This window comes from Clinocottus analis, unplaced genomic scaffold, assembly GCF_023055335.1.
Source record: "Clinocottus analis isolate CAN_PGR_092001 unplaced genomic scaffold, fCliAna1.0.p SCAF_3, whole genome shotgun sequence".
Lineage (NCBI taxonomy): Eukaryota > Metazoa > Chordata > Actinopteri > Perciformes > Cottidae > Clinocottus > Clinocottus analis.
Window position 1 is genome coordinate 2,574,353 of NW_027176042.1, and position 20,041 is coordinate 2,594,393.

At 51.1% G+C, this 20,041-nt stretch overlaps 2 protein-coding genes across 7 annotated transcripts in view; both read right to left on the reverse strand.

Annotated features, from left to right (window-relative positions):
- Positions 1–184: 184 nt before the first annotated feature.
- On the reverse strand, positions 185–6,913 carry LOC137796534 (uncharacterized). The gene is made up of 3 exons (XM_068594522.1): positions 6,660–6,913; positions 4,855–5,096; positions 185–3,612 (listed from the first exon to the last, which is right to left on the reverse strand). Exons 1-3 carry the CDS (start codon positions 6,676–6,678, stop codon positions 2,155–2,157), a joined length of 1,719 nt encoding a protein of 572 aa, XP_068450623.1. The 5' UTR covers positions 6,679–6,913; the 3' UTR covers positions 185–2,154.
- Positions 6,914–11,206: 4,293 nt separating this feature from the next.
- The window catches only part of dlgap4b (discs, large (Drosophila) homolog-associated protein 4b), an 85,925-nt gene continuing 77,090 nt past the window's right edge, over positions 11,207–20,041 (reverse strand). For 5 of the 6 annotated variants that reach the window (XM_068593505.1, XM_068593502.1, XM_068593503.1 and 2 more), the window contains 6 exons: positions 17,527–17,966; positions 16,673–16,773; positions 15,541–16,043; positions 14,250–14,341; positions 12,348–12,521; positions 11,207–11,551 (listed from right to left, as the gene is read on the reverse strand). In XM_068593505.1, the coding sequence (XP_068449606.1) occupies positions 11,309–11,551; positions 12,348–12,521; positions 14,250–14,341; positions 15,541–16,043; positions 16,673–16,773; positions 17,527–17,966 (1,553 nt within the window). In that variant the 3' untranslated portion in view covers positions 11,207–11,308. Of the gene's footprint in view, positions 11,552–12,310; positions 12,522–14,249; positions 14,342–15,540; positions 16,044–16,672; positions 16,774–17,526; positions 17,967–20,041 lie in introns of all 6 variants that reach the window. The other variant, XM_068593504.1, reaches the window with a different exon arrangement.

Below are 20,041 nucleotides of genomic sequence, written 5' to 3' on the forward strand. Positions count from 1 at the left end.
AAGTTAAAGTTTGGAAGATTTTCTTCATGTTTTGCCGTTTTTTTTTTTTTAAGAAACGGCTCGTGTCAGAAAGTGATGAACAGAGTTTGACTCACAAGATTCAATAGAAATAAACGAAAGCATTAAAAAAGACAAAAGACTGAAATAGCGTTTCTGAAAAACTGAACTTTTATTTCTTTGAAATGCTTATACAAAACACATTTAAAGTTTAAGGCATATATTGCACAGACTATTGAAGGTTTTATATAAAAAGGGCCGTCGGGCCCTCAGTCGTGGGTTTAAGGCACAGCAGCCAGTCACACTGCGACGGTCATGATTCACCACAGGAACCAGCAAACATTTTCAATGCATTTGGCTGAAAAGAAACTACATAGTTTGAGATAAAGTCCATGCCAATACAAGAAAAAAAAAAAACATGACTGAAAATATTTACATGCATCATCACATTGTCTGATCGGAGTGTCGCTTCTCTAAAAACACAAACACTGATAATAAAAACAAAAAAACAGCCTGCCTAATCTTCAGCCAGCCGTTTCCAGTCTGATTAAAGGTGTTGTCACAGTGGCGTGATGTAGTATGTGAACAATAAAAATATTACTTTAATACTTAGTATTCTACATATGACCCAAGCCTGACATCACCTGTGTAAATTGAGGTATAAATGCAGTCTAGTGAGTACCTGTAACAGAAGACAAAACCAGTAAAACACTTCCAGGGACGTCCACCGGCACGAGGAGGGAGACGCCCTCCTGGAAGCAGGAAGAAGAGGAGCGTTGTCGGTGGTGAGGCGGCAGTACTCAGCAGTACTGACGCACCTTCTCCACGCCGTTAAAAAGATGCCCAAGATATATTGTTGTTGATGCAAAGACAGTTTCATGGAAACTACAGCTGTGAGTGATGAGAACTCTAAAGAAACCGTTTCTAAACACAGGTGGAACCAGGAACAACAGAACAAACAAGTCAACATGTCAGCTATCTCAGTACAGGTGCTACATTTGCTTTTGCCAAGACACTAAACGCACCAAGTCCTCTGTTCTCCAGTAAGACGTTCAGGTTTTAAACACCTTAAACAAATCATAATGCCCTAAAAATCGACGGGGAAACCTGGAGAGGATCCCACATTTAAAGTTTTTCGCTCCAAAAAAAGGTAGAAAGGCAAATGAAAGCGTTCAGTCGGGAGCTGCAGGAGCGCCGCGGCGCTCTGCTCCAATTGATTTATGTAACAGATCCAATGTGACCCCTTCATCCTATACCCACAGCCCTCCTCCATCATCATCATCATCGTCCCTGAAGATCGTACACAACCGATCAAGGATGCACAAACGGACAGAACCGCTTCACTTTCAGCAAAAACACGGCTCGCATTTATAAACAGAAGAAAGGAACACGAGGCGCTGGAGAGCTGGTGTTGAGCGGTTGAGATGACAATGAATCTCCTTCGCTATAAAAAGGCAGAGGAAGGGGGGGAGACAGTCATTCAATCAGGCTCGCTGCAGGACAATCAATTCCCCTTCTGGTCACTTCCAAGAAGAAGAAACAAAAGGGTGCAATGCAAAGAGGACAGAACAGATTAAATTCTTAAGAACATCATCTGAAATACTAAAGAGGTCGACGGCGTTGTTGCTGAGCGTGGAGGGAAAACAAGTCTCTTTCCTCCTGCTGGAAGTGGATGACAGCAGCCCGGCCAATGGGATCAATGCGTTTTGTACATTCAATAAAGTCTCGTACTGCTACTGGAGAGAACTGCTGGTCCTGGAAATGACACCAATCCACATTGTATACAATTAAGGGATATTTCCGCCTCGTTTATAAATCGTAACGTGGAAAGACAAACGGCATCAAAAACTGTACAACACAATGACTCTGCACTGAGGAACAGTGCTTTCCAGATGTGACATCACAAAAAGGGTTTCTTACCAGCAGGCGGCTCCAACGACAACATAGTGAAACAATAAAAAGTTGCTTGAAACAGCAAGTCTCTCTAACACCTCTTGTTTGTCGCTTCGTCCCAGTTCATCGTGCGGTCGATGACAGACGGGGGGACTTGTGACGAAGATACATTCTCCTATGTACAGTGTTGTCCAGCCAGCGGGAACGGTTGGCTCTTCTCCTCCAGACACTCACATGTAGGAAAGAGGTGGCAGCTTTGGGCTCCTAGTTGACGGCTTCGCTCACCGTGTGCAGGCCGTGCTGCGAGCCCCACACCGTGCCGATGGGGGTCTTCACCCCCTGCAGAGAGCTGGGCTGCCTGGTGTCAGCGTGGACCATGCTCCAGACCGCAGAACTCCTGCTGCTGATGCTGGAGGAGGAGGAGGACGAGGAGGAGGAAGGCTGGAGAGGAGCGGTGAGGCCCAGCAGAGGCGTGGAGGAGGACATCTGGGCCGCGGCGGGCAGAGGAGCCGGAGTCTGCGCAGAGGCAAAGACCGGGCCGTGGAGCAGAGCCGGAGACGCCGCCGCCGCCGAGTCGGGCGACGGAAACGGAACGCTGACGGGGATTAAGGGCGACTTGTGGAACGGCAGGTAGAGCGAGACTCCTCTGGCCGGAACGAGCGCCACAGCCTGGGAATACACTGGGCTGGGAGCGCCGCCGGAGGAGGCGGGACTTGTGGCTGGGACGAGCGCCGGACCCGAGCTGGAGGCCGGAGCGGGCGATGGAGCTGGGCTGACGGCGGCGGCTGGTTTCTTGGAATTCGGCGGTCCTGAAACTGGGGCGGACCCCGGCACCACGGGGGGCAGGCGGGCCGGGACGAGTGGAGGCTGGGCCGGGCCGGGGGCGCTGGCGGCGTCCTTCTCCGCAGGGCTCCGGATCACTTTGTTCACCAGGAGAGGAGACGGCCTCGGGGCGGAGGCCAAGACGGGCGCCGGAACCGAGGCCGTTAAAGCCAGCGGCGCGGGGTCCTTCTCTGGGGCCACGGCCATGGCCTTCTCCATCAGACTCTGCACCCTGGAGGGATCCATGACCTGCTGGCCGTCCTCCGGCGGCGGCGTGGGCCCCGTGTCGCCGGCGTAGGCGCTGGGCTTTGCCTCCCCGGGTTCGGCCTTGACGGCCTCGGCGGGCCTGCTCTGGCTCTCCTGCGGCCGCTTCAGGTTCTCCTGCTCCGCCGCCCTCTGCAGCGCGGCGTCCACCAGCAGCCGCAAGTCGCTGAAGTCCTGGACTTGGAACAGCTCGGGGGGAGTCGGCGGCGGCGTGTTGAAGAGGCCGCCGGTGGGGCTGGCGGCCGTCGTCGTGCCGGTGAGGCAGACCACGTTGGCGCCCCGCTCCTCGGCTTCCCTCAGCAGACTGTGCGTGTCCAGCCTCATCAGCGCCTGGACCGAGCCTTCCTTCCCGGGGAAGCCGGCTCCGGTCAGGATGGCCGTCGCCGTGTTGCCGAGGAGGCTGAGGTCCAGCGTCGGCGCCGAGCGGATGACGGACGGCCGCTGCTGAGACGAGCCGGTGGAGGCGCCGGTGGAGGCGCCGGTGTCCGGCGAGCTGGCTCCGCCCCTGTTGGCGGCGTGGACTTCGCTCTTCCCGCCGACCTTGCGGGAGATGGTGAACTTTGTGGGGTCTTTGCCGTCCTTGCGCAGCAGGTCAGGGAGGAGGCGGCGGCGCGCGTTGATGAACCAGTTGCATATCTGAGGAAAGAGGAAGATATTCTGGCATGAACACAACTGAAACATGACTGGAACAGCATGCCCCATTCAGACAACCGTTTGACATAGAATACGTAATGTTTTTCTATTTTTGAACTGAACAACACAGTTTCTTGACTGAAACTCCTTCCTAACAGGACAAGACTTTGTTTTATTGTGATTGTTGTTGCAGGTTCTGATTCTTTAGGTCCTAATCTTTCCATAAAGGTGTCTTATTGACGCTCCAGGAGGCTTTTTTGGGGAATCTGGCTCATATCATGCTGGATGTTCATAGTTATGATTAAAATATCTTTTAGAAGTGATTTTCCCCCAAGACTTTGCTGAACAAATACTGACAATAAACACAAGTATTGGAATTAATTTGGAGTTCCTGCGACGAAGAGGTCTGGAGACAACACTGGCTCCACAGTTTAACGGGTTAATACAAAGAAAGACATTTCTTTGAAGAAATAAATCAATAAAAGAAACTACTTTGACTTTCTTCTTCTTGAGGGCTTCATTCTTTACTCACTAGTGTCAGACACTCAATGAGGCCGATCCATAACTTTGTAATTGAAGAGCTAAAAATGATCCACTGTGATTTTAAGCACCACCTACACATTGTTCCTCCATCCGTCCACGAGGCCGGGCTCGCCCCCTCTAGTGGTGCCGCTCCACACACACACACACACACACACACACACACACACACACCCACACCCACCCACACACACCCACACACACCCACACACACACACACACACACACGAGCCTCAGACAGCTGGCAATAATGAAGGTCTGAGCTGAAATATGCTGAGCCACAGAGCAGCCAGCCAGAGGCATTCCAGTGAACTGACACACAACAAGAAACTCTGCCGCCGCTCTGTAACGCCTCTTTAATGTCCGTCGGCGCACGCCTGCGAGTGTCGAGGGGGGAAGAGGAAACGTCTCCTTCTGATGCCGTGACGTGAGAAGGGAAGACCCCACGCAGCCGAGAGGAGGAAACAGCATCCTGCTTTTGCTTTCACTTCTTCACCGCGTGAGAAGCGACACAGCTGCAGCTCGCACCCCATCAAACTTTATCCTGATAACTTATTACTGCTTTTATTTGGATCTTTTGGGCTCCTACACGAGTAATAACTTAATTATATGACCCCTTGTGAATAATAGCGGTGAGGTGAAATGCTGTGTTCAGCACCGGCCACGCAGCCGGCTTCAGCAAACACAACCACGGTCTCTCCTCACCTGCAGCACGGAGAGGTTGGTCTGGCCCGACAGACTCAGCTTCTCCTGCTCCGACGGGTAGGCGTTGAAGCGGTGCTCGTACAGCCAGCTGCGCAGCGTCTGCACCGCCTCCTTCGGCAGGTTGCCGCGGCGGCGGCGTTTCCCGAAGAGACCCCTCCCCGACAGGTCCAGCGGGGCGCCGTCATCGCTGTCCGACACGGCGGAGGAGTGGCCCTGCTCCGGGCCGCGCTCGTCTTCCAGCGCTGGGGGAAACAAACAGACAGTAATATTAATATTTACGGTGTTATAAGCGCTCGCTACACCACTGTGCGGTCACTCGGGCTCCTGCAGACGCTTCAACTCAATACGGATTTGGCAGCAATCAGTGAAAAGTACACACAACTCCGTTGCTTTTAACCTCCACATTTGACTCATTTTAAAGAAGCGGGAACAAAGTCGGTCGACTGCTTTTGGGGCTTGAACTTTGTTGTCCTGCCGGCGTGGGCTGTGGCCACTGGAGAGAATCTCCCCTCAAAATGGAGCATGCCTGATCCCAGGGGTGGGCCACAAAATGCAGTGAATGTCTTTCTGTGGGGCTGGTGAAACCTGACCCCCGGGGCAGCGCCTGTCTTCACAAAGAAGATTGTGTGCATATCAACATCACAGTGGCCGGCGGCCCAGCAACCTATTGACCATCAGAGGAGCCGTTTGCACCTCGTCCACTGGGCTCAGCGCTGCCGGCTAACCTTCTGAGCTCTACAGCCTCGTCGGGGAAGTGGGGGTTGCATTTATTTTAAAAAATAATGAAAAAAATACAAATTAAGTGCATTTCCACCAATTTCTGCGAATGAAAACATGGAAATAATGTGAGAAAGCTGTTGATTTAAATTAGTGGAACAGATTTATCACGTGTGGTACCAATTAAATCTTTCTTTGCTACAATAACCAGAAAAACACTTTTTGTTAAACTTTGTTAGTTCAGTGTTTTGTCTGATTTAATGCAACATGAAACATGGTTCAATGCACTAAACATCACTTTAAAAAATGGGATTTTACATTTATTTGTCAAAAATATAGATTTTAGTCATATTGACCAAAAATCGGTGTTCAAACTGTGAAGTAAATAAAGTCTAATTTAAATCATTCCCGTCCTAAATGAACAGACTGTCTCCGTTCAGGAGCCGCATCCACGCGTTGACGTCTCACGTGAAGCTACAGAGCAACTGTGTGGCCCACAACAAAGTTGCGTTGCCTCATCGGGAAGCAACACATGCATCCCGCTCGTACATTGTGTCACATCAGCAGCAGAGTCTCCTCTCCCCGAAGAGAGGCCGGACCGCTGCACGGGACCGAAACTTCCCGACACTTTGAGTCTGACCGTTACTCGCCAAACATCAACTTTGGAGCCCGGGGCTCGCTTTGTCTTGAGCGGTAACGTCACGCTCACGAGGGCACGCGATACACACACACACCAAACCACACAAAGAATACAAAACCCCCTTTCTAGAGTCATGCTTCAACGTTACACTGGAGACAGACCGAGCTACTCGGTAAATTAGCCATCTGGAGCGCACAAAGGGGGCCGGCAGGACGGCGCAGCCTCCCGCATGTCACGCCGCCAGATGGACACCATGCCCGCCTCCAGAGATAACTAGCTGGCTAGCTGTCCCTCCAAATGGAGCACGAACACACGCTGCAACAAGGAGGAGGGGAAAAGCCCCGCATAGCGAGCAAAAGCAACAGCCGGGCACGCGGACGGGCACTAAGTGGCTCGTAAACGCGCATGGCCGCGGGAAGGAACGACAACACGATGCGGGCGCGCTCACCTCGTTTGAATGCTTTCATTCTTTGTTGATGGCTCGCTTGAAAACACGCAGCTGTCCAAGTTGCTCGCCGTACAAAGCGTGCCCGCGAGCCAGCCGATGGGTGACACAACGGCACTTTCTTCCAAGAAGCCGAAGGTGTTGCGCTTTTCTCTCGCTCTTCTCCGCCGACCTAAACGCGTCGCTGTGTGTGTTGTGTCGCGCGGAACAGCTTCTCTGTCTCCATCGCAGTCCTCGCGCTCCACCGAGACGAATGTGTCTGTTTTGTGTCGCTTGTTCCTTTTTTACCTGCACGCAGCAGCGCCAGTTTTTTTTTTTTTTTGCCTTTTACCAATCTTGACAGTCGCAGCTGAAATGATCCCGCCCCTTCATCCGCCGTCGACCAATCACGGGCCTCCCCTTCGCCTCCTGGCCAGCCGTTAGCCAATCAGCGCGCTCCGCCAGACAGCAGACAGTCTGCGCGTAATGGTGAGTGACGGGAGAGCCATTTCATTCAAAGCGCCGCGCAGTCATTGAAACAATGTTGTTTTCTCGACGCCGTTCACGTCCTTCGGTCACTTCGACGCGATCCCCGCGCGTGAACGGCTCCACGGAGCGCGGCGGGACCCACGGTGGTCGTTTCTCTCTCTCCCCTCCGCGCGAGACGGCGACACGGGCTTTACGTCACGTTGAGCAAAATGTTCTGGTTACATAAATCAGAAACGTGGAAAGCGTCGGAAGGGACCGCGCTGGAGCGGCTCGTAACACAATTAGGCTCAAGTTATGCGGCGAGAGGCCGAGGGCAGGCCGCCGAGGGCCGGGAGCACCGGGAGGAAGCCCCGGGAACAGGAGCGGGAGCCAGATCACAACAAACAAACACACAAACACATGAAATAGGGGAAGAAGTGCACTTTACCTGTGGTAACACATCTGTAACGTGTGTTCAAACACATGTATACGTATGCCTCTGATGCTAGAAAGACAAAACGCAAGATTGCATATTGACACAGATTTAAACCTATAATAACAATAAAAAGTACTGCATCTCTGTAAAATAGTGGAAATAAAAATGCCATCTCGTTGGTAAATGATGCAACAACAACCAGGGTGAACTTTTTGAGAAAGTATTGTGTGCATTTTATTGAATGTTACTCCATTATACATTTGAACAACCTTGAAATAGTATAAATAGATCTACAGCATTGTAAAAGATGACGTTTCCAGTCCGGTCTATTTACAGAAGACAACTTTAAGAAGCACAGGGGAGAAATGCAAGATTAGTACATTACTTTTAATATCAAAGAACCCTTTTTACTCAGTATTGCACATATACTTTACATTGTTACCAGAGTATAGTGACAAGAATCTAAACCTCATTTTAAGAACCTCTCACTCATCGTCTCACACAACACAACCCGTCTACACTAACCCGCACACTGCCTACAGCGCATTACACAAACTACTCTTTAAAATAAGTGCTCGCTTCATAAAATATATGTTCTAGTATGTTTAGGCGCTTCTTGTCTTTCCTCCTCGTGGTGTGACGCTGCCCCTCACCCCGTCCTCACTTCTACGCCCGACTCAAAGGAACAAAGCACAGATGCTAATGTGCTTGTGTGTTTCTGCTCGCAGGCCTTTTGACTACAGTAGAGTGGATTCACTGGTGGTCTCCCAGTGAAGGTTTCCTCTCACTGGGATTAAACTCTCCTCCTGTTGATAAAACTATTCTCTCAGTCCTGGAATGCAGAAACAAAACAATGTCAAAGGGAAGCCAGACTTTAAGCACGGTGCGATGTCAGACCCCTCTGCAGAGGGAAAAGTGAAAAATCAAACAGGTATCACAGGTAACAGGTGGACCAGTGTCACATTATAAACATCTCACTAAACACTTTCCTATGAAGACGCACTGAGACCCGATGGCGCGAGCAGACGCTCGCAGTCAGCCTCACATCACCGGCTCTGCAGCCGCTCACGGGTCCAGGACTCAGACTCAGTGTCTCAGTGATGTGTGTGTGTGTGTGTGTGTGTGTTGGAGGGAAGCCTTGTTTAAATGCATGAGCTCTCTTGGCTTTATCCACATGAAACTTTTACCGGCTGCAGAAAGCTTTGCGTCTCAGTTTGTGACGGTGAGATGGAGGAACTTCCTTCCCTCGGCGCGCTGCAGACGCCGCGCAGCGTTTGATCCGTCAGGCAGACCTTCAGCGTGAGGGAGGGTGACAGACAGCCGGGTTCAGGCCCCCGAGAACGAGGCGAATGGGAAGAAAAGGAAATGATATGAAACGCTGTTAAATGTTAAAAATAGTCTGGCAGTGGTTGGAGACGAGAAAGAGATGGAGACGCGATACCAGACGTGTTCTTTACCAGCGATACCCGGGACATTAAGATCATCAAAAGGTGTCAATCACTCTGTTTTTTTTGGACTTCCGCTATCGAAACCACGGCTTAGTTCAGAGAAACAACTCGTCAGACAACTTTTTCCCGGCAGTCACAAATCAAATCAAGCCGTCGACTGAGTGCAAATCACACAAAAGGCCTTCAGGTGCTAACGATGCTATCCGCCCTCCTGAATAGGAGGAGGTGGGGGGGCATTGATAGCAGACTATTGACACCCATGAGCCATTTTCCTTGCTGGGAGTCATCCCCAGGCAAACAAAGGCCTGCCATCAAGAGAAAGCTCTTTCCAAGCTGGAGCGAGAACAGTTGGCATCTGACTTTTCTAATTCAACGCCTCGGGCTGCATTTTGGGTCAGAGTAGGTGAGAACGAGGCCAAAGCCAAGCCATTGTAGGAGTTTAGCATAACTAATTAGGAAGGGGAAGTCATGTTTGCTTAGCATTTGGAAGGAACCAAATGTGAGTGGAAGACAGAGTCGGGGACGAGCACTTAAACCCAGAAGTTTACGTGAGGTTTAAAACAAAAACCGGCCTCTTTGTTTAGGGGACATGTGTAACGCACACCGTGTGTTTGTGAAGCCTTTTCCTTGCATGCATACAGCTCAGGACACTACAATGTTGTGTGTATTTGAAGGGATGTGACCCCTGCTGCCCCCTACAGGTCAGACTGGGAGGTGTCCTGTGAGAGGGGAGCGGTGCTGCTGCACAGCTCCGTCGTAGCGGTGCTGCTGCACAGCTCCGTCGTAGCGGTGCTGCTGCACAGCTCCGTCGTAGCGGTGCTGCTGCACAGCTCCGTCGTAGCGGTGCTGCTGCACAGCTCCGTCGTAGCGGTGCTGCTGCACAGCTCCGTCGTAGCGGTGCTGCTGCACAGCTCCGTCGTAGCGGTGCTGCTGCACAGCTCCGTCGTAGCGGTGAGCTTTCCTAGCTGAGCTGGTGTGCATATCTCAATGTTGGTGTTGTGGCTGCAGTGAACTGCATCTCCACTGTTAAACTCCCTGCGGCTGACATTTAAATACGTCGGTTGAATTTGAAACGGTGAATTCATCTTTGGCTTCATGCAGTCTTCCATTAGGAAAAAAAAAAAGGCAGGTCACGTTTAATAAATGATGAAAACACATGACTAATGCTTTAATTAAATATGTGTTTCTTTGAATTAAAAAGTGCAGGTACTTTGGATGAGGGTCAATGTGGGAGGGAACAAGAAGATTGAATTTGATGAGCGAGAATGAATCAGAAGCGTTGTATTAAAATAACAGCCGTCCGGTTGTGCGTCCCACAAACAACAACACACGGCTTTGCATCGTCAGCCTGCTGCTGTACTTGAGTGAGGTTCATAAAAGCACTTAAAGAAGCATTAAAACAAACAGATGGAACAGCGATCCTGACTAAAATATTCCTGAATCTGCAGTTTCAGCACAAACACGACAACCAAGCAGAAAATCATCTTCCAGAGCGTCGTGACGAAAGATCCTCACGAGAGATGTGCTTTCATTAAACATCATTAAGAAACTAAACTTTACAGACTCTGTGTGCAAACATTTGACACGAGAACATTTGGAGGAACACGCTCGTTAGGAAGCGCACGAACCCCGTCAATCATATCAGACCCAAAATATTCAAAGCAACCAGATCTAAATGGATTCATACACAACAAAGGATGAGTAAAGAAATAAATACAAGGAAGACATACATAGGTGTGAGTTTGTCATGTGTGCGAGTGCAGCGTGTGTGTGTGTGTGTGTGTGTGTGTGAGATGGCCACAGGTTGTTGTGCAAAGCTACAAGATGGCCAATGATCTGGGAAGAGGAGGACGATGGCGACAGCTTCCTGTCCACTTAATAGATCTTATAGCGCTTAAAAACAGTCTTGTATAGATTCTGTAGGATATAATTGTCATAGTGACAATATCTTCATTAACAATTTTATGATATCAAGAGTAGGAACAAGACAAAAGTTCATGAGGTTTTCAATGGCAGCCTCACGAGGAGTCTCCTGCTTCAACGTCTCCAGTCCTCAAAAGTTTTTACTCATTTTATTTTTTAGATAAGTATTTGACTCCACCAGGACCAGCCCATAACCGTGTGTGTGTGTGTGTGTGTGTGTGTGTGAAATGCCCAGTTCCCCCCGCCCCGTCCCAAGTCGTTCCCTCCTCCCCCCTCCATCGTTCCTCACAGGAGCTCGTTTGCATTGCAAAAGTTCCCCGCTCCTTCCTGCAGGTACTCCAGCGACACTTATCTGTCCTTTGACTCGCTCGCTCGCTCGCTCCGTCCTCCCCGCCGTCTCAGAGGCGGGTCTGGGCCTCGGGGACGTAGATTTCGATGCTGTCGGCGCTCTCCGTGGCGGAGTTCTGGCGGAACGAGGCGGCCTTTTTAGCCGCCAGGAGCCGCTTGCGAGCCTCGTGCCTCTGCTTCTCCGCTGAGGCCGAAGACGAGGAGGAGGAGGAGTCCGCACTCTTCTCGCGGCCCAGCGACGGCCGGCCCTTACCGGGCTTCTTTGACGCTGAAGCGGCCTCCTTCTCCTCGTCCTGCGGGGTGGAGCGAGGAAGAGGAGGGAGGGAGGAAGAGAGGGAGGGAGGACAGAGACAGTGAGAGAATGTTAAACATGGAAACCGTCTTCAGGAGCTTCAGGTGGTCTCGGCAGGTTCGGCAGACAGGACTGTGACAAAGACATTTTCACGATGCTGATCGTATCGATAGTAAAGCCGGAAATCTCATTTAGTGGCTTTACGTGTTAAACACACAAACAGAGACAGAAAGACAACTTGTAAAAACATTGGGAGGAAAAAAAACAGTCATTTATATGACAATTTTTGTCGACATGAACATGGTAACATGAATTATGACCACATTAGATCCAACTTAAAGCACAATAAAGGGATCACAAGACACACAGAGAGAAAGAGCACCTCAGCTACACACACACACACACACACACACAGAGACACACACACGAGCATAAGCGGAGACATCCAGACAGTAAAAGCCGGACTGCATTCTGCACATGACCATCTTCATGCTCAGTGCGACCAGCACACAGGAAGTGACGCATGCATGCTCAAAGCAGGGCTTCACATCTGTAACACACCACACAGCCCTCTTTGAGATGATTTTTTCTCTTCCATGCATGCCTAAAGGGATCTCTCCGACCCCTTTGTCTTGGACAGGGAGGCCCTGTTAAGAGTTCATCCCACGCAGAGGGAGGGAGGTAAAAGAAAAGAATAGGAAAGTGGGAGAAATGGTGGCGGTCGTGGAAGGAGAGAGGCCGGTTTCGGCGGCTTTCCTACCCCAGCCAGGGCACAGGGCAGCAGGGGTGGGAAGTACCTTCCGCTCGGGCGGCGACCGGGCCGCCGCAGACGGCGGCACAGGCTGCCAGTCATTGGACTTGAGATGGTAGAGCTCGTCGAACTTGAGGCTGATGTCCTCGATGGAGAGCTGCAGCAGGTCCCAGAAACCCGCCAGGTCCTGGGCCGTGGGCCGCGGGCTGGCGTTCACATTCTGACCCGGAGAGGGGGAAGGAAAGCACAGTCAATGAAGGAGAGAGGAGAGAGGAGGGAGGAGAGAGGAGGGATACAATGGACCGGACAGGAAGCAGCAGCACACAGAGCAGTTTATTATTTCACATCAGCAGTGCAGACGGATGCCTCTGAAATGGAAACGTTAACACACACACGGAGCTTCGGGCTCGTTCCACTTGTCGGCTACGAGTCGTCCTCTCGGTCCAGCTGACACTCGGCCAGCCGGAGCCGGCGGTCACTACGCGTCTGCTGCTCGTCGTTATCACGTCGCTCTGCTTTCAGGCTGCACTCAACGGTGTGAACGACACTAAAGACACAACTGAGTGACTGTCAACGCCCCCACTGTGAGCACGGACACACACACACACACACACACACACACACACACACACAGTTTACTCAACTCACAAGTGAAAACTAGGCTATACATCTAAAAATACTTTGTCCTACATGTGTCCACTTTGTGAAGCTTTTTACTGCAGAATTGTGTCTTTAAACTAATTAGAGTCCACGCCGATATATTCACTTATTTATTCACTATATATATATATATATATATATATATATATATATATATATATATATATATATATTCACTTATAAAATCACTTATAAAATCACTAATTTATTCAGTTATATATTCTCTTATTTATTCACTTATTGCAGGTTTCTTTTGTTTCTTTAGGTTAGATTAGAGTTTTGGTTTCTGCTTATGATTTATTTAGGTTGTGGAGTGATGACAGGAAACAATGAGAGAGAGAGAGAGAGAGAGAGAGAGAGAGAGAGAGAGAGAGAGAGAGAGAGAGAGAGAGAGAGAGAGAGAGATAGATAGATAGATAGATAGATAGATAGAGAGAGAGAGCATCAGAGTCCCATCATCAGGGTGCAGCTTACGTATATATATATATATATATATATATATATATATATATATATATATATATAAATAAATAAATAAATCTGGACTACACCTCTGCCCTGCATTACTGCATTACCAACACACCGTCTAACATTCTCTCTCCACTAGAGGGAGACATTTCATAACTAACCTCTAAACTTCATCTGAAGGCAAAATGAACAACGAGCGCTTCGTCTTTTAGTGAAACACTGAAAATGTTTCAACACAGACAAATAAAATCAGTCTACATATTGATCTGCACATTACATTCATGATAATGTCAACAAAAACAAGTGCAAACGTTCAGGATCCAGCGGGACGTTAAGATTAAAAAGAAACAACAGACTGAACCCTCAGCTGCCTCCATGTTTACACATATGAAGGAATCATTTGATGATATGAAGACGTCATTTCTCTTTTGTCTGAGCGGCTGTTCCTCAATGTCCAGACATTTTGGGTAAAACACGCGCTGCGTCGCTGACGCGCTAAAGGACCTGTAAAGTTCCACAAACAGAAAATAAACGAGCGCGTATGACGTCGTACATAACGGACTGAACGCACAAAGACCTCCGGACAGTTTGCGCTGTGCAAAATATGAATAAAAGACGTTTAATTAGCTGAGCCGGTGACAGGGTGCACGTCTGTATGAGGTCATTTTATTTCATATTGTTGCAGATATAATCCATTTAGACATCGAGAAACAATTTGCATGAAGCCGTTGCCAGTGAGACGCGTCAGACAGGGATGGATTATGGGCTTATTATAAGCTGGTGTTTTTTGTGCTGGTGGGCCACACACACACACACATACCACGTTTTGGTCACACAGTCCCCGAAACTGCTGGAACTTCTGGGCCATGAGGAGCTGAGCGCTTCCCACTGCGCTGCGGACCTTCCCGAGCACTGAGGGAGACACACACGACACACAGGAGGCTGTGACATCACTCTCATGATGATTCATCTCATGCATCGTGTCGTTCACGCTGTGGACGACACACAAACGTCTTCCCGCACCACAAGGCCGAGTCTCTGCTGCAGAACCAGCTGATCACATCAGACTCGGAGCCGTGATCTGATCACTGCAACGTTCCAGCTACATGATGACTGTGATGTGAGACTCAGCTCTGGAGGACAGATTTGCATCATTTTTAATCCCAAACACACACACTTGCATGCACAACTGACCATCTAAAGTGTGTTTGTTTATGTGTACAGTATCTGTGTGTGTGTGTGTTCACTTGCTGATGCCGGAGCACTGATCTAATCTGGAGGTTTAATCAGTTCCAGAGTAGATTTGTGTAATTCTGGGGATTAGCGGCCTGCTCGTGTGGTAACCCAGGTATTACCGCCTCATCCCCTCCACGCTGAGTCCGTCTGGGGGAGCGACTGTGGAGGCAGAACCTGCCACCGGGTCCTGGACCGCATGCCGAGGTCAGACGGCGGCTCAAGACGCCGGTTCAGTCAGGGGGCCGGCGGCGGCGCTCTGAGTGAACAATCGGCTTTTCTCTGTCTTTTTCTGGGCCAAATGATTTAATTTAACTTTGAGTAGATTAAACAGTAGATTAACTTCTTCTTCTAGCCCAACGAGAGAATGTCACTGGATGTTATCAGTTACACAGATACCATCAGACCGGTCCAGCAGCGACAAATCTACAATTAAAAATGTTACCTACAGAAAATATAGAAATCTTTCTTGCGTGAACATTTTGGGAAGGGAATAAAAACGGATTGGAGCGTGCAACGAGCGCCGCAGTGAGCGAGCGCCCCGCATGCTCCAGACCAGCAGGTGGCGCAACGACCGTAGAGTGGACCTGCACACCGACGTTCACGATATCTCCCTCCAGGAATTCACCTCCACCTGCGTGTCCTGATACTCGTCAGACGGGTTTTATGGGTGGTTATCGGACCAATCACAGCCTTGCGGGCTTGCATTTGACGGATAGTCAGAAATTTGGGGTGACGCACGCAAGATGGCTGCTGGGACCACGCGAGGGGGTCCTTGTGTGTCTTGTGTGCTTGCGTCTCTGCTTAAAGAGTATAAATGACCCTTGAACCGCCTCACTCGGCCTCACTCGGCCTCACTCGGCCTCACTCGGCCTTACCCTCCTCTGAGAGCGGGTTGTCTTTGGTCTCCTGCTCCATCTGCTGGCACCAGCCCTCCATGCGTCCCGTCTCGGCCTGCAGCAGCTTCAGGAACCAGTGGCCGTCTCTCCGGCACAGCGTCCCCCCGCCTCCGCTCTGGGGGCCGCCGCCGCCGCCGCCGGCGCTCCCGTTCCCGCTGTCCAGCCAGGGGTCCGGGGGCGGCAGAGACGAGGGGTCCAGCGCCGGGTCCATGCTCTCTGAGAAGGAGGAGGAGCTGCTCCGCGTGGTGGAGCGGTTGAGGAACTGCCTGGGCGGCGGAGGGGAGGCGGCGCCGCCCGCAGCGTCTCCGTTGTCTAAATAGTCGCGTCCAGAGGGGGCGCCAGAGGGGGCGCCGGCGGCCTGGCTGCCGCTGCTCACCATGACCTTCTTCTCAAATTGTTTGTTGATGTGGGCGATGACGGGGATGTCCTGTGTGTCTGAGTCCGTTTCCTGTTTTGAGGCCATGCTGCTGGAGCGACTGAGCCTGGAACAGAGAGACACACACACACACCGTCACACTGCTGCGCTACACAACGCAACATCAGAGCCACCAACAAACACACAACGAGTCACTGCTGCTGGTCAGGAGGTGTAAATAAACAGTGCTGATCATTTGCACTGTGGCATCAGGGGAAGTCTCAGTGGACTAAAGGGGCTGAACAAGTTGCAGAGAATGAAATATTATGAGCCCGACTGAAGAATTTAAAGCAAATATCAGAGGACAAGAGCAGCTTAGGGGACGTCACGGTCCAGCAGGACGGAGCTGTGGTTCTGCTGGTTCTGTTGATGACGGGTCGGAGCACCAGCCGCATGCAGAACCAACAGGATCCAGGAGGAAACTCCTGCTTTCACGGCACCACGAGCACACAGCGCCCACAGCACAGGCACTGAGAAGCGGGTCTCAAATACACGACGAGCAGACGAGTTTCAACACAACGCATGCCGGGACGCGACGTTCACCAGCGGCACGACACACAGGGAGAGTCTCCACACAACATCCACATCGGTTTCACATGGGCAAAAGCTTCAGGGAGGGGAGAGGACAGTCAGAGCGGTGTGTGTGGCTATAATATAAATTCCTCACGTTGTTACAAGGACAGGAAGAGGACTTACTGCCACCCGTCCTCCACCTGTACTCCGATGGACTGAAACCTGGCGAGCGGCGGCGGCGGCGGCGGCGTCTCCTCTCGAGGGACTTCCTGGATGCTGTCGACCTGAGAGCAGACGCAGAGCGAAGCGTAAAAAACACCGCAGCGAATGATTTCACAGGCCTTCAACTCCGGCGAGAGCAGCGGGTCTCAAACTGGTTCTGACTCCACTTTGAGGAAGCAAAGTGTTCCCACCGGCCCGACAGCATGGGAACACAACGCTCCAACCTTCTGACTCCGATTGAAGAAAATGTAAAACCAGATCGCTCCATCGTGTGTTGAAACAATGCAAATAAAGTTATAGATGCAAAAAAATAGCTCATATTTGGCTAAAAAGATGAGCAAGGAAGCCGGTTGGATCCTGTTTTCCCCCCATAGTTTCATGTTGAAGTGTCCTTGAGCAAGGCACTGAAGCCCCAGAGCTTCACCGCAGCACAAAGCTGCTTCATTACTGAGGACAGTGACATGCAGAGAATAATCCCCACTGTGGGATTAATAAATCTCCCCCCGCGCCTCACCTGCAATACCTCCGCAGCCCACTAGAGGGTCGCGCCCCACATTTTGAGAAGCTCTGATCTAGTGGAAATGTGCAAGTGTTTTCATCTTCTAAATAATAAACCAAATCACCAGAATCTGCATCACTTTGTGCTGGATTATTAATTGAAGAAGTGTCAGGATGTCAGTGAGTTCTGCAGAGGAGCAGCTCTGCACACCGGAGAGGAGAGGATGTTATGTACAGCTGCTCTGCTGGCAGAGGGACCTGCAGCTGGTGAGCACATTGACGCTCTGACGGAGCTCTGACTCTCCGGCGCCGCCTACCTGGATGCCGATGGAGGACAGCTTCCGTCTGGGCACCGGCGCCACGTGGGGCTCCTCGGCCCCGAGGGCCCCTCTGCTCAGCCCCGACCTCAGCGGCTCGTGCGTCACCACGGAGTCGCTGGTCTCCGTGGAGGCGTTGAAGGTGGCGGCCACGAACGGCTCCCTGGGGATGGCGACGGGGGTGGGGATGACGTGCGGCGGGCGGGCCAGGCCGCGGGCCAGGCTGTTGGCCCGGGTGCTGTCCAGGCTGTCGGAGGAGTTGCTGTGGGCGTGGCTCGACTGGCTGTTGACCTCCGACCGCCGGTCCTGCTGGTCCAGGTAGTTGTCCTGGGCCGACTCGGTGCTGCTCTGCACCGTCACCGAGATGTAGGGCTTGGAGGTGGTGCGGGGCGGCACTGGCGGAGGAGCGGCCTTCTTACAGGTGGTGATGCATGAGGAGGCTGAAGAGGGGGAGGAGGGGGAGGAAAAGACACGAGAGGAATAAAGGTTGAAGCATTACAACGTGACGGAGGGAAAGAGGCTTCACTGTCACATGTCCAGAGTGAACTCGATGACATCATGGATGCACGAGCGGCTCTGAACGCCATCACCGCACAGCATCTCAAGTAGTTTCTGCTTTATTAGTGATGGATTATGGAGCTTTCACTGCTACGGGGAACTAGTTTGGACATGATGATCGTGCACGAGCTGGAAAACACCAGGAAAGTCAGGGAGGCGTCGCGTAAAGTGGAAAAATTGAATCGCCAACAGTCCCACATCGTCCAATTAAATCAGGTACGCACACACACACACACACACACACACACACACACACACACACACACATCAAAAAGCTGGGGGAGCCAATAAAAACTGATGCAAAACCCATAGAAGCTAAGCACTAAGCTTTGTTAATGTTGGATTATGCTACGACGCTTAGCTTCACGGTCACATGGTCACGTGGTCACATGGTCACGTGGTCACATGGCAGCCTCCACCAGGTTAAACATCTGGAGCTGAGCTCCTTACAGTGGGACCGTGGGCTGACGTCATGACATCCTCAACTCCTCTCTGTCCCCTGAACGCCCCGCTGCATTATTTCACTGCCCGTCACCGCCACACCGCAGCATCCAGCCGCTGCTGGCGTGCGGCGAGGTCGATGGTCGCCGGTCGGCTCCCTCACAGGCTGAAGTGAATAAACAGCTCGTCCAGCCCGAGAGTTCAGGGACACGGACGGTGAATCAGAGGAGATCTCCATCACGCGCCGCGAATAAAACATGAAGGAGAGCCGAATTACAAGCAGCTGAGAAGCAAAAGACGACGTCTTCTTCTCACTCAACCGTCACTGGACCTCAACGACTCACCTGGGAAGCTCCCAGCATGCACCTCACACAGGCAGAGCACCTCGGGGTGCTTCTGCTCCACACTGTGCCACGATGACTCAGTGTAGCGTGCAGACGAGGACATGAGCAAGACGCTGCAGACACATGAAGGCAGCTGAGGGAGAGAGTCCTGTACTATTCTGTGAGAACAGATGCTTTATTTACCTCCACTCAGGGGAGAGAAACATGTAACTGAGGAGGCACAGAGAGAAATAAAGTACTTTTTAAATAAGATGGTTATTGCAGCACAAGCATCATTTGTGAATACAGATAATAATATAAGTCCTTGACATCATTTCATGGTGCAGACCACACCGTAACATCAGTGGGACAGTGAAGGCATCACAGCCTGTTATGAGCAGCAAATATGATTCCAGGAGATGAAACCATTTCTATAAAGCTCAGCCATAGTGCACCAAAAGCTGTTGCATGTGTAAGAGCCCAAAAAGACATCATCATAGACACTGGGTTTGTGGTGAATAATCACAGTTTCCTGCGTTGTCGTGCAAAAAGGAAACGACTCGACGGCGTGAAGCCGACCGGAGCGCTGCGGTCCTCCAGGGTTTAGAAAAGCAGCAAACGTGAGAGCTGCAGAGAAACATCCAACAGAAGAGTCGGTGTGTTGTAATGCACAGCTTCCTCTCTGATGGTTAAAGACGCTCACCTGTCTCAGCTCACATGAACACACAATGACTCACATGAGCCACAACAACACGCTGCTGTCACTCAAACTCTTCCAGAGAGTCGCATGAGCCTGAATGCACCGGTCCAAACTCCACCTGGAGCTTCTTCCCGCTCACTAAAGCCATAATGTACGAGAGGCAGTGCTGTGTCGTCCACAATGAACTGATCAAGGTGTTGAGAGGCCTCACGCGCAGGCTGAAGTCCGGCCGCAGCAGCTCTGAGCTGAACCAGGAGGGAGGTACTGAGTCTTCAACAGAACATTATTGATCATACAGTACTGCCTCTCGTGCATTATTGCTTTAATGTGCACTGCTGCACTTGCAGTCTGCTGATATTCAACCAAAAGAGCGTCAGTGTGTAAGGAGATGTTCAGCGTCGTTCAGACGGCTTCACACAAACCAACAAACTCTTCTCTCACAGAGCGGCTCTGCTATTGATCCGACCCTCTCCTCTTTTTGCCGTGAACACAC